The sequence below is a fragment of the Priapulus caudatus genome, unplaced genomic scaffold, assembly GCF_000485595.1.
Source record: "Priapulus caudatus unplaced genomic scaffold, Priapulus_caudatus-5.0.1 Scaffold188, whole genome shotgun sequence".
Classification (NCBI taxonomy): domain Eukaryota; kingdom Metazoa; phylum Priapulida; class Priapulimorpha; order Priapulimorphida; family Priapulidae; genus Priapulus; species Priapulus caudatus.
The window spans coordinates 135,171-149,639 of NW_014577249.1; the positions used below are offsets into that span (position 1 = coordinate 135,171).

Below are 14,469 nucleotides of genomic sequence, written 5' to 3' on the forward strand. Positions count from 1 at the left end.
GACGGACGCTCCTGATGGGAAGTTTCTTAAGCAAAACTTTTGTGTTTTGGTTTTAGAACACAACTTAAACTGCAATTAAAACGTCGACGGTTAGTTTTGTTGTTGTTATGGAAACTACTCGTTAACGTATCTATATATAGTTAGTAATGCACTGATAATAGCCACCCACCTTGATGTTATCTGCCAGTGCCAGTGCCATTACTGCTGCAGATGGGGTCGTTGTCAAGAGGAGATAATAACACATGTGTTATTATCTACTCTTGGTCGTTGTCCTATCCGTATCAGGTACTACAGATATGTACCTGAAGTAGTTTTAGGTTGTTTAGTATTATGTTTATATTTTTATATGAGATACGTTTAGGGTTAGGGCTAGGGTTAGGGTACACTTCTGTAGTACACTTGACTTGTGTAGTGGCACTTGTTAACAACTTACAACTTTGTTTTACAACTTTGTGTTACACACTGGTACACTTTGTATACATATATGTACCTCGGGTACATATCTGTAGTACGACAACGACCCCTCAGTGACGTAGTGTTAGTTTTATTGTGAGATGCACCAGCAGAGACTGAATAAATTTTTAGACTAGAGTAGAATGCAAGGCCCAAGCCTAGTTTAGCACCATGGATTAGTTTAGCACATATATGCGAAAACAAATGTGCGGGTCCCAAACCATCCTTGATTCGAATTGAATTTCATTCTTATTACATCTATACTCACATGAGATTGTGAGTGTACTACCCATGTTGTTGATAAAATTGATAGTACTAAACTAATGACAAAGTAGCTCTAGTAGTAGTACGAGTATGTATAAGGTTGTAAACCACCTCATAGCAATACCGGCGAATAGATATCTGATCCCGGGGATGTCAGGTACCAGATCGAAAACCCTCAAATTTCGGCACCTGCACTGCAACAACAACACATTCAAATTCTCCTTTTTTCCCCCGGATGATTCTAATCTGGAACAACCTACCAGTGGGTATTGTGGAAGCAACGGACGTTGACATTTTAAAGTCAAGGCTTCACTCCCACATGTACGCGAACCCACTTTAAGAGGAAACCAGTTGCATTGCACTCACATCATTATGTAGATCAATAAATTGTGCCCTAAAATTTTTTATATTCTGAGGCTATTTTAGGGTTAGGAAAACCTAAAATAACATCAGAATATAAAAATTTTTAGGGCACAATTTATTGGTCTAATCATTATGCACCTGTTTGTTTATTGGGTTTATCCCTGAAGGCACCTACTACCTTGTCATTATATCCAGTGTAGTGGACACCAACAAGTACGAGAACATAACATAACATAATAGTAGTAGTACTATAGCCCGCGTACAGTTCTATTACGAATGCTAGGGACCAACTTATTCACGGTTACTCGTGGCTATAAAACCTCTGTGGTAGGCAATTAACGCCTCTTATCCGAAGTGAATACCGGTATGTCTTAAGTTATATCAGCTACTAAAATGTAACCTCTAACTATCGTTGAAATGGTCTGCTTGCGGTATTTCTTGTGAACAAACATTGTTTACGAACTTCAAATGCCCATTTTTGGTGGCGTTGCAGCAGCGCCAGTCAGCGGGTTGGTCCCTAGAAGCATTCGTAATAGAATGTTCTATAGCCCTGCGGCAACTGTACGCGTGCTATAATACTAGAGCTAAAACTATTGCATCCAAGGTAGTACTACTAGTAGGTTTACCGGGGACACAAGTCTGTGTGGGCCGCTAGAGCCATAACATAGCTTGTTGTAACCTGTAACACGCTAGTCATAATACTGTAATAGTAATATATACATAGTAGTACGTAGTAGTATTTACATACATACATGATGGGCACAAATTAGCTAATAAACTATAAGACCTCCAAGTTCCACCTATACCATATTCCCTGCATAAGCGGCAGAGCTTTAATTGCAGAGTGAAATTGTGGGTTTACAATGTGTTAACTTATTTGTAAAGCATTGACGTAGAACGCATGCACAAATTAACGAAATTTTGGCCATCGTTTCCAGGAGCTTAGCTAAGAAATTTTTGCCGGGGATTGGGGGAAGCCACGTGTGTGGTGTGTTCTGAGAAGGTGACCGCCAATTGACCGCGTAATTTATCTACATTTCTCTAGTGGGTGGGCAACTGCTGTTTATCGGCAACTGCCTCCTTGCCCCCCGCTAACTACAGCCCTGATTTCTTGTGGCAAACGGTCACTCATACCGTGCCAGTATTTCTGAGTAACAACATACATCACTACCTCTAAATGAACACTTCTTTCAATTTGTGCATAGGTGTGAAGTTATTGGGTAAAAATACTTTAAACTGCATTCCTCAACGGAAAGCACACTATAGCTACCAGTTCCTGATTTTACATTATAAATGTTTAAAAAGTTCCTAATTTAGCATGTACCATTTTAAAATAACCTCATATTGTAATAAACTAGCCTTGAGAAAATAATAACCTATTAACTCGACTCGCTTTTGCCGATGTAAACATCGGAATGCAACATTCGAACAACGAAGCGTTTGTTTATGTTGGATCTACCTGATCAAAATTATTAATATAGCAACGACTGTGTTATTTTGTTATTTTTAATACATGAATTTCTGACAAGTTATGCAAGTTTTATCCATTTGAATATCGAGGATTATTTATAGTACAATTTTATTAAAAATACGTAAACAAGGATGGAATCCACGTTAGAGCATTTTATCAGTACATCGGTATATTGTTATTCGAACGGTATACACAGGGCATGAAATTAGCCAAAATGTGAACAGGCCCACCCAAAATTTTAAACAGGCCCTTAGACAAATTGAACAGGCCCTTACAAGTTTGAACAAGCTCTTAATTTTGTTCAATTTATTCCATTATTAATAAAACTATTAGCTTTGTGTTTATTAGGCATACTCATAGTATTTATTTGCACAGTTTGTACAGTAGTGTAGAGTCTTAGTGAAGTAAAATCTAGTCAGGAAATTGGTAAATATTGTTGATATAAAGGCAAGATAGGCAAAATTTTGAATAGGCCAAGTGGACTGATTATATGGCAGTTGAACCGGCAGTTTAGGGGGTTGAACCAGCGATTTAGGGGGTTGAACATGTGGCCACCGGCAAAATAGCGCTAATTTCGCGCACTGTATACCGATATATTTTCTTTTATAGAAAACTATGCTATCAGTCGATTAATAGCTATACAAATGTCTGTCTTTTAACTCATTACAGTTGTTAGTTTCGATATTCATGAGTTGCTAATGGGCTCTGTTTTACAATTTTTATCAGTACAAATATTGGCAATTTTTTGTTGTTCACCGATTGATAATTAATGTGTGATTGTATATAACTTGTATTCGTGCGTCTTATGCACAAATAAATTTCTTTGATTCTTTTGAAGCTCTTGGCAGGGCCCGCACATATAGATTCCGAAAAAATACTGCTTAAGGGTACATTCAGGGTTGTAGGCGAAATTTGGTCAAAATTTCAATACCCATTTTATTTGATAGATGGCTCCTCTGGGCAGCTATGTACGTGGTCTCCCAAATAGTTGAAAATTCCTGCATATGCTTACCTGGCTATTGCGAACCCCGGAACACCCTTTAAATAGGTACGTCATTAGCGCACACTATCCCAGAATGCACTGCGTCTCACCCCCGCATGTGAATCAGAAAAGCTGTTAAAGTAACCATTGCGAGAGTTTTCCAGTGTTTTCACCACTTTCATGACACCTACCGTTATTGCTTGAGTAACAGCAATTGTCTAGAGTAACAATAAAATGTCTTAGAACCTTCGTATTCACCGAAAACTGCCAGTTTCGAACTAATCGTTTTTTGTAAACATTCGTTTTCTGTCATCTTGAACTAACAGGTAATATGGATTAGCTTGTGGCATCACCGCTTATCTGCCATAGACATAGTACAGACATGCACTTGTTTTCAATTTATCACCGACACAAATACAAGTTCACCAATTCTGCCATTAGGCATTATCGGCATACAATAAAATTTATTGCTGTTACGATGTGGTAAAATCCATTTTTCTATGCTATAAATGCATAAAATCTTAGTATTTTTAATGTTGGTGTAATCAGTGATAGATACTTCCGCTGTCAGGTGAGACTATAATCAGCTTTATTTAGTTTTTCTGAGCAAAAATCTCGCAATAACCGTCTTAAGCTCTTGAAGCGCACTTTTGTTTACATCGAGATGATAACGTCACTGCGTGTATTAATTAGTGGGCGGTGAATGCGAGATTAAAACAGATCAGTTATTTTGTCATGCTATTTATAACAACACGACTGTTTTTTAAATTGTAGAGGTTAGTGGGTGGTGGATCGAAGTTGGAGAAGTTTGAGGAAGGTTGAAGAGATAGCAAGATGGTAGGGAATTGGGGGGGGGAGGGTGGAATGGAGGAAGAGGATGAAGGTGGCGAAAAGTTAAACTTAAAGAAGAGGGAGGGGAATAGGCTCGGCAGGTAGGGAGAGAGTAGAACTTGCAGAAAATGTAGTGTGAAATAGGGTGAGAAGGAATGAGGAGGAGATCGAGGCGATGTGGACGCGAAAGTAGACGGAATCATGGCAACTTGGAGGATGGAGGAGTGGGAAATACTTCCGTGCATCACTGGACCTAGCAGTAGTATGCTGTCTTGTTTGTCTACTAGGATGGGGTCACATACAATTAAAGATGGTGAATGATGTCGCAATGTTCGTATTACATGTTCAACGTTGTTCCTGTTACCAACACTAGCTCATTAAATTTCTGGCTCTTGTCATCTGCTGCCATCTGGTAACAAGCTCAAGCCAGTTAATTCAGCTTGATAGAAACAACTACACTAGTTGTTGGAAACGAGATTTATTATGAAATAAGTGCACTATTACAGGGGTAGAATTTTACTTTTGAACAAGGGAGTCCGCAGTCTGAAGTTCAAAACTAAAGATGCAAACTAAATAACGCCGCGTGTGGTTATTTTGAAGATTCATGCTGTTGCACGGCTGCCAAATTTTCTTTGGACGTTTGTTGAAAAAACATGGTAATTCTGCGAGGCCGAGCTCTGGAACGAACTAGTTATTATAGCATAATTTTTAGGGAGTCATACAGACTCCTGCATATGTCAAATCAGGGAGTCCAACAGTAAATCAGGGAGTATTTGACTCCGGACTCGCGTTAATTCCTCACCCTGCTATTATATAATGAATAAAGGTCTGACAGTCATATACAGAGTAATTTACTGAAGTGCCTGTGTATAGATTTCTCCTATGAAATACTGGTATATAAAACATGCTGGATTCATCATCTGTGATGTAATACTATATTATAAACAGAGTCATCTCTTTCCGCAACCTCATCATTATTACTGAGCTCTTTAACTTCTTACATGTGGTATTTACATTTTCTCACTTTTAGCACTTTATGGTGCGGTGCTAAATCTTTGATTTGCATTTTCCTTTGGCGTTGGCTATGATAAAACAATTTTATCTAAAATGTCAATAAATTCACATTTCTAAAATGTATTTCTGTGCGATTTTTAACCAATAGCAAGCATATTTTATGGTTCAGTATTTGTCTCTATGGACTGCCTGTGTCCCTCTCTTCGTCTACCAGCAAGTTTCCAACTCATTGGTGTGTCATTTCGGTTTTTAGTGATGATCAATGGTTTTTTACTTTTTCACGCATCTTTACATGTCTGCAATAAATGGTTTCTTAGTGATGAAAGGTTTTTTACTTTTTCACGCATCTTTACATGTCTGCAATAAATGATTTTTTAGTGATGATGCTTTTTTCTACTTTTTTACGCATCTTTACATGTCTGCAATAAATGGTTTCTTAGTGATGAAAGGTTTTTACTTTTTCATGCATCTTTACATGTCTGCAATAGATGGTTTCTTAGTGATGATGGTTTTTTACTTTTTTACGCACCTCTTTACATATCTGCACTAAATTGTTTCTTAGTGTCAGATGATGCTTTTTTTAAACTTTTTTACGCGCCACTTTACATGTGTCTGCAATAAATGTTTTCTTAGTGATGATGCTTTTTTCCCTTTTTTACGCGTATTTACAGCTGATGTTGCCATGTCGACCAGAAGCGTGCGTGCACGCGAGGTGCTGCTAGTATGGCCGGAGGGTCGAATGACGCAGGGCGTACTCTACACTACGAACGGGAACTAACAAAGCAACTGATCGAGGTAGGCTTGCTCTCTGTTGAAGCCAGAGAAAAAGAAAAAGAAAAGAAGAAAAAATAAAAATTCTAATTCTATAGTGTATTTTGTATTTTTCGGTTTTTAAGTACAAAAATAGTCGTACGCTAATGCTCCGGTTTTATGGAAGTGATGTGCGCCGGATGAAACGTTCACGAGGTGAATTAGCGTCATGTTATTCACGTTTGACCGCAGGAGCTGCTCCAGACTGACCTAGTGACCCTAGTGGACACGAAGTATCGTCTGAGCCCTGAACCCACGTGGGCTTGTTGAACGCATGCACTAGCCGTTAAAAAACGCAGACCACATAAACAATAGTAATTAACCCAAAGATACTCCCACCGCATGCAGGCAGGGACATTGGGTCTGTGCTGCGTTATCTTGCATGTTATTACCTCGGCAACGGAGTTGCAGGGAGGTAATGTGACACCTCCCGTGTGATGTTCGTGTGTGCGTGTAGCCAGCAGCGAGCCAGCAGCAGCAGCGCGATCGATTCAGCACCAGCTCGCCTTAGGCCGCCTAGTCAGCAGCAGCTCGCCTTAGAACGTCCAGGCAGCAGCAGCTCGCCTTAGAACGTCCAGGCAGCAGCAGCTCGCCTTAGAACGTCCAGGCAGCAGCAGCAGCAGCGAGCCAGCTGTTATACACATGTATACATGTTACACGCTCGCGGAGGTATGCACTCTTTTTGAGTGCCCTCTGTCTAGTTGTATTTGTAGAAAAAACGGATATTTTTAAAACATGTAAACAACGGAATAGAAGCTTGGTAACAAACCTGTCTGTGTGGGACACAAAAATATTGGGTCACATTGCGGGAAAAAATCGAGAACAATTGATCGGTTTACGGACCTAATGCATGCATGTGTTGGTGTGTGTGCGTGCGTGCATGCGTGCGTGCGTATGTGTGTGCTGTGTGCGTGTGTGTGTGTGTGTGTGACTGTGTGTGCGTGTGTAGAAGCTCGCAGGCATATTTAGAAGCTCGGTCGTATTTCTGGGGGGGTGGGGAGGGGGGGGGAGTTGTGTGCCACACGATAGCTCAACATAGCCGTCTGGCTGTGCTTGCATATGATATGTGTGGCCGTTATACACCAGAGTGTCGGCATGTAGCATGTGGCTATAAATTCGTCGCTGGTGCGTAGGCAATGTCTGCGCACGTTTTAGTGGCCGTTAGAGACATGCGTCAATAGGATTATTGAGAAAGGAGCTTTATCCCTTCCTCGTAGAAAGAACACTAATATAATAAGTATCAGATTATGCGCGTATATCCTCTCATTCCTCGCGGGCGAGGGATGTGTGCGTCACTGTCGCCTGTCTCTGCGTTCTCTGACTCCTTATATGGGGTATAGGGGTACATTAGTTGATCTCGCGCATGATCAATAAATACCCAGCAATTATAGGGGTACCCACAGCATAGCTCTGCGAGTGAGTGTTGTTCTCGTTGCGAGTGATGGATGGTGCAGTCCGTGTGATACGAAGTGGCAAAGGTTAGCAGGTAGACAGTGCAGCATTCAGCAGCAGTGTGGCATGTAATGCCGCTGTCTGTGTGTGCGCGCGCGTTCTTGTGAGTGTGTGGTGTGTACGTGCGTGCGCATGCACGCGCGCGTGTGGTTGTGTGTGCAGACGTGCGTGGAAGCGTACATACGTGCGTGCTTGAATGCGTGTGGAGCAAGGAACGTGCGTGCGTGCGTGCGTGTGTGTGTGTGCGTGCGTGTGTGTGCGCGTGCGTGCGTGTGTTGGTATGGAATGGAGAGCGTGCGATGCTTGTGTGTGTGTGCGTGTGCGCGCGCGTGTGTGTGCGTGTGTGCGCGCGTGTGTGTGCGTGTGTGCGCGCGTGTGTGTGCGTGTGTGCGCGCGTGTGTGTGTGCGTGTGTGTGCGCGCGTGTGTGTGTGCGTGTGTGTGCGTGAGCACGTACGTGCGTACGTACGCGCGTACGAGCGTATGGAAAGCATTTTGTTCAAATAGTCGATATACCAGATTTTTGGTCAGTAAACCTGGTTTATCAATCAATAAACTAAGTTTTTAATAAAAACCATAATTATCCTCGAGAAAACCGAGTTTATCGACCAAAAATCTGGTTTATCGAATCTGGTATCTGATTAGTTAAGTTTTCGATAGTACTAATTTCTGATTAGCTGTGTTTGCTGCGGCACGACAAGATCCTGAATGTAAAGATGGCGGATCCGGTACGTTTGGCGTGTTGTTTAAAGGGACAGTAGCCTCTAGGATTTTACTGCATACAACTGTACTTACTGTATAACAAATCGTCTATACCCACACGTATTTGTTACCAGATACCTAATTTAATTGTTATAATTAATTACACATCAACACTACGAAATTTGAACGGCGCCATGACACCCGCGACCGTGCTGCCACCCCGAAAAAGTTGCATATTTGACAATTTATTTTGCACGTTACAGACCGAGGGCTAATCACAAAAGTGCAATTATATTTATACCTAAATGCTATTTAACCGAACGATATTCATTTTAGGGCAAATTTATCCATATTATAACTGAAACTATATGTCGTTTATAAGATACTAGCTGGAACCCGCGCTAAGCGCGGGCTTAGTGACTGTGATGCATGTGGTACCGACTGTTCAATACCCAGAGAGATAAGAGAAGAGATTGACCTTGACATTGACATTTAACTTCATTATTACATGCTTATTTCTACTTACATTATTGCGCTTACAAAAATGCCTGTGCATGCAGCACAACGTTGACAGACGGCGAAATATTACAGCACAACGTTCACAGACATCGAAATATTAGCAAGGCAAAGATATAGCAGCCCCTATTTTCAGGCAAATCTTTACCATTTTTTTTGTCTTTTTTAAGCCCTTTTTACCGTTTTCAATCTAGTAACGTTTAGAACTTGTCCCGTGTATTCATCGATCTCTTCTGTGAATTTGGCGCTATTTGGATCAAAACTGACGGAGCCTTTCATTAACATACATACATACATACAACATCCGCCAAATTATAGTAAGATTACAATCCTTTTGCTTTTAAATGAATAAATAAGAAACACCATCGGTTTGTAGCCCTTGGCTGGAAAATGGTTTTGCGCAACTTATCAGATCGTGCGCTTTGAGTGGCGCCATTGTTGTTGTAATCAAACTGTAGTCGTTAGTTTTAAAACATTTTTTTTTAATATTTCTAATAGTGATTGAACCATGAAACTTTTTATGTAGCGTAATTATAACCTAAATTAGCTGAAAATAACCCTAGAACCTAGAGTAAACTCTCCCTTTAATTTAATTTAATTTTGTAATAGTTTGCGCAGCCCCTATACCAAACCTGATATCTGATTGGTATCTGGTGTATGATTTACACTTAACGACATTTGAAATTCGATTTGTTTTTAAGTCAACATAATTATGTTGTCTTTTTTAACTAATTGACTTTTATATATCGATTTCTAACATAAGTGGACTTAAATATCACGCCAAGTTCTTTTACGTCTAGTCGACATAATAAAATCGATTTTATTAGAGAAATTTCGATAAGCCGACTTTAAAAAATTGATATGTTGAGCTGGAACACAACAAGTGGGGATGTCCGTAAACGTTTCCGTATGTAACTGTCAGTTCGTTATAATGTCCAGGTCATTTTATACATATATGCCGATTTCGATAGTTCGATTATCTGTTCGATAAACCTGGTTTTTGGTTTGATAAACCTGGTTTTTGGTTCGATAAACCTGGTTTATTAACCAAAAACCTGGTTTATCGACGAAAAACTAGGTTTATCAAACAAAACCAGCATTATCGAGTAAAAAAGCGGGTTTATCGAAATAATCAGTTCCTTTTTCGAAAAACCTATAAACCAGGTTTATCGGTCGATAATGATAGTTTCGTCGATAAACCAGGTTTTTGGTTTGATAAACCAGGTTTTTTGTTCAATAAACCAGGTTTTTGGTTTGATAAACCAGGTTTATCGACCAAAAACCTGGTTTATCGACTTATTGAACAAAATGTATTCCATACGAGCGTGCATGCATGTAAACTGCAGTACTACATACATTGTATCACTTGCACCACTAAATTATTTATATTCTACTGCATGCCTTGATTTCTGGCCTCTGCATGTACGTAACCTGAAGCCAAGAATCAATAATCTCAAAGACATATGATCTCTGAGATTATTTACTTCTGATAATGTGTAACCATGTACATGTACGTTTAGCTGTATGTAACCCTGTAAACATGTACACATAGTTGTATGTAACCATGTACATGTACGTTTCTAGCTGTATGTAACCCTGTAAACATGTACATGTACACGTAGTTGTATGTAACCATGTACATGTACGTTTAGCTGTATGTAACCCTGTAAACATGTACATGTATGTACATATAGTTGTATGTAACTATGTACATGTACGTTTAGCTGTATGTAACCCTGTAAACATGTACATGTACACGTAGTTGTATGTAACCATATACATGTACGTTTAGCTGTATGTAACCATGTAAACATGTACATGTACACGTAGTTGTATGTAACCATATACATGTACGTTTAGCTGTATGTAACCATGTAAACATGTACATGTACACGTAGTTGTATGTAACCATGTACATGAATTCATATTGCTTGCTGCTGCTGCTGCTGTCGCCGCTGCTAGCTGCTGCTGTTGCTGCTGCTGTTGTTGCTGTTGAATTAGGCAGTAGTCCATATGGTTATTACTCTGTATAAAGATACTAAATTGTCAGCACATAAACTAACCCTCAGACATGGACAGAACACGTATTACAACAGCTACAACAACAACAACAGCAACAACAACAACAACAACAACAACACCACCATAATAACATCAAAACAAAAACAACAACAAAAACAACCGTAGCCACAACTTGGAAACAGTGACGGGAAAGAAGTTAGCAAATGGCAATCCCCTCTCACTAATTATATTAATATATCAAGGTTAATAATGACTACAATATATGTGATCTTGCTTACAGTTGCAAACCACTGGGCAGCTGACGGCTGAAGCATGGGTTCGGAGATGTCTTTGCCGAGTGCTGCAGGAACAGACCACCTGTGGCAGGCAAACAGCGCGCACAGCGTGAATGACTCACGGACGCACACGCTGACTGTCGCAGAGACAGAGTGGACTGCTCGCATCTGACTGCGAACTAAGGTAGCGCGCTTGTGTGTGTCTGGTGTGTGGGCATGTTCTGTGTGTGCGCGTGTTGTGCGTGTGTGTGTGCGTTGCCGCGCGCGCTCAGTTGGTGTGGTCGCGGTGCGCGCGTGTGCGTGATGTGTGTGTTCTTGTGCGCACGCGTCGTGGTGTGTGTGCTGCGTGCGCGTTGGTGCGTATGTGCGTGGTTTTGCGTGTGTGTGTCTTGTGTGCTGCATGGTGTGTGTGCGTGTGTGTGGGCGTGCGCGCGCGCTCGTGTGGGTGTTGCGTGCGCCGCAGCGCTCCGTGTGTGTGGTGCGTGCGCGTGTGTGGCGTGTGTGTGGCTGTGTGCGCGCAATTCGACGAGGTAAAGCCTCGTTGTGTGTGTGCGTGCGGCGTGTGTGCGTATTGCCGTGTTTGCGTGGTGTGTGTGTGTGTGTGTGTGTTGCGTGTTGCGTGCGTGTGTGTGTGTGTGACTGTGTGTGTGCGTGCGTGCGTGCGTGTGTGTGGCGTGTGCGTGTGCTGTGTTGCGTGCGTGGCGTTAGCGTGCATTGCGTGTGCGTGCGTGGGCGTCGTCGCGGCGCGCCGCGCGCGTGTGTGTGTATCTGTGTGTGTTCGCGTGTGTGTGTGTGTGTTGTGTGTGTGTTGTTGTATGTGTGTGTTGTGTGTGTGATGTTTGTGTGTGTTTGTGTGTGTGGTGTGTTTTTGTTGTGGTGTGGTGTGGTGTTGTGTGTGTGATGTGTGTTCGTGGTGGTGTGTGTGGTGTGTCTCGTGTCGTGTTTGCGTGCGTGTGTGTGTGTCATGTGTGTGTGTGCGGTGTGTGTTATGTGTGTGTGTGTGTGTGTGTGTTGTGGTGTGTGTGTGTGTGTGTGGTGTGTGTGTGTGTGTGTACGTGCGTGGGTGTTTGTTTGTGGTGTGCGTGTGTGCTGTGTTTGGTTGTATTATGTACGTGGGTATCAGGTGTAAAGTGTATGGTTGTATGTCGCATGGGTGTGGCGTGGTAAGTGGATTGCTGTATGTGTTTAGTGTGTGGGTTGTGAGCTGTATGGTAATGGGTTTCCTCTGATATATGTATGGCCAGTAATTGCCCCCGCCTGATCAATGGTGAGGTTATTGTATGGCTGTTGTTTTCATTGCATCATGTACGTTCGTCTTGGGTGGTTGTGCTATAGGCCTACGGTGAATTGTTCATTGTAACATGTGTGTGTGGTTATGGTGTGAGTGTATGGTCTGTCATGTGTCTGGTTGTATGCGTGGCTTGGGGGTGTGAGGTATGGATGTGTTGTGTGTAGCAGTTTGGTTGTACAAATATGCACGTGTGCGTCCGCGTGCGTGCCGTGCGTGCGTGCATGCGCGGTGTGGGAGTGTGATGGCTGAAACGTTAGATTTAACAGTGTGGTGTGCGGTGCCCTGCGTCCGTGAATTTGGTACTGCCCGTGCGTCTATGTGCTGGTGTGTTGTAATCACTGTCGCATGGTATATTGCAATGTCTCTAAAATATAGAAATTCACCTCGCACGTCGGTGTTGATCGATACCCAGATCTAGCTACCCCGTGAATCAATAAACAGCCACCAGTAAGTTAATGCAAGTTCCCACCGGACGCGCGACGAGTGGGACTAGCTCGACATACGTGAACGGCCGTGTCTAGTAGATGCTATGATGTTTGCTCTCCTATTAGGGTCTCTTATCGAGGTCTCCCATCGCACCCACGCACCGCTCCCCCGTATTATAGTAGCGGGCGCCATCACTGAGGCCCCACACCGCATTGCATGCATTGCATGCGCGCGAACGCCGCTAGTCGTTAAAATAATGAATCTCAATCGGAGGTAAAAATTGCGGTTCCGTAGTTCGGAGGCACGCGCGGGCTCCGTGAAAATTATTGGGTTGGCTGCCGCGCGCGGCTGGCGGCGCGCTCCCGGCAGACACGGCAATGAGCGGACGTAGAGTGCTCCCCGCGGCACGCGTACCGACGTGTGCGCGCGCGCGCGTGTGTGTGTGTGTGTTGTGTGTGTGTGTGTGTGTGGTGTGTGCGCTGCGTGGTGTGTGCGGTGCGGTGCGCGAGCGTGCGGTGCGTGCGTTTGTGTGTGTTGTATGTGTGCGTCTGTGCGTTTTGTGCGTGTCGTGCGTCTGTGTCGTTTGTGCGTGTGTGTGTGCGGTGTCGTGCCGAGCGGTCGCGATGGGCGTAGCGCTGCGTGCGTGTGGCCGCGCGTGCGTTTGGTGTGTGTTGATGTGTGTGTGTGTGGTGTGTGTGTGTGCGCGTGTGCGCGGTGTGCGCGTGTCGCTTTGTGTGTCGTGCGTCGCGTGCGTACGTGCGTGCGTGCGTACGTGCGTGCTGTGAGTGTGTGTGTGGTGCTGTATGCACCTGCATGTCGTGTGCTGTTCTGCGTGTGTGTGTGGTGTGTGTGTGTTGCTGTGTGTGTGTGCGTGTCGCGTTTGTAGTGTGTGCGTGCGTACGTGCGTGCGTGGTTGTGTTGTGTATTGCCACCTGCATGCGTGTGCGTCTGCCGTGTGTTGTGTGGTGCTGTGTGTGTGGTGTGTATGGCGCGTGTGCGGCGTTGTGTGGTGTGTGGTGTGTGTGTGTGTGTGTGGTGTGTGTGGTGTGTGTGTGTGTATGTGTGGTGTGTCTGTGTGGGGCCTTACGTGCGTATGCGCGAGCGCATATATGCTTAGGATAGAACACTACATGCCTGTATGTGTTTTCGCCAGGCTGAAGTGGAATAGGCTACAGGGCCCTGCTAGAACCTCTGAGCTGAGCAACCACCGCTTCCCAACGCGAACCTCTGACGAGGCCAAGTCCCAGCCGTCCGGCACATCTGCGTAACGTTACTCGAGGTAAGCACTAGGTCTGTTACTCATCCTGTCTCACCGTCACTACTCCACAACAAAGCTCCTCCTACATCTCCTCTTCAACGTGACAATAACCCACTGTGCGCAGTACACGTTGACCACAACTGAGCAGACATGGATGAAGTGTCCAGCTCCAGCTACTGCAACACATCTGTGAAAAAGTATGCCAGCCTATAAATGACCAACTGCATCGGTTTATGTACCGACATTCATGATTGGGTACAATTATTTATTGATCATCATCACATGCAAAACTACAATAATTGATGACTTTTTTGTTTGTTTATTGACCATTTATTTATGTA

At 43.3% G+C, this 14,469-nt stretch overlaps 1 protein-coding gene and 1 long non-coding RNA gene across 3 annotated transcripts in view; both read left to right on the forward strand.

Annotated features, from left to right (window-relative positions):
• LOC106806977 lies at window positions 1-11,202 on the forward strand. 2 transcript variants are annotated; one of them, XR_001393607.1, is made up of 3 exons: window positions 1-89; window positions 6,050-6,173; window positions 11,159-11,202. It is a non-coding gene; the product is annotated as an uncharacterized LOC106806977 (long non-coding RNA). The 2 variants fall into 2 exon arrangements; XR_001393608.1 differs by lacking the exon at window positions 11,159-11,202 and adding an exon at window positions 6,381-6,615.
• LOC106806967 (kinase and exchange factor for Rac B-like) overlaps window positions 11,203-14,469 on the forward strand; it is a 21,630-nt gene continuing 18,363 nt past the window's right edge. The window contains exons 1-2 of the mRNA XM_014809155.1: window positions 11,203-11,244; window positions 11,300-11,336. Of these exons, the coding sequence (XP_014664641.1) occupies window positions 11,203-11,244; window positions 11,300-11,336 (79 nt within the window). The remainder of the gene's footprint in view (window positions 11,245-11,299; window positions 11,337-14,469) is intronic.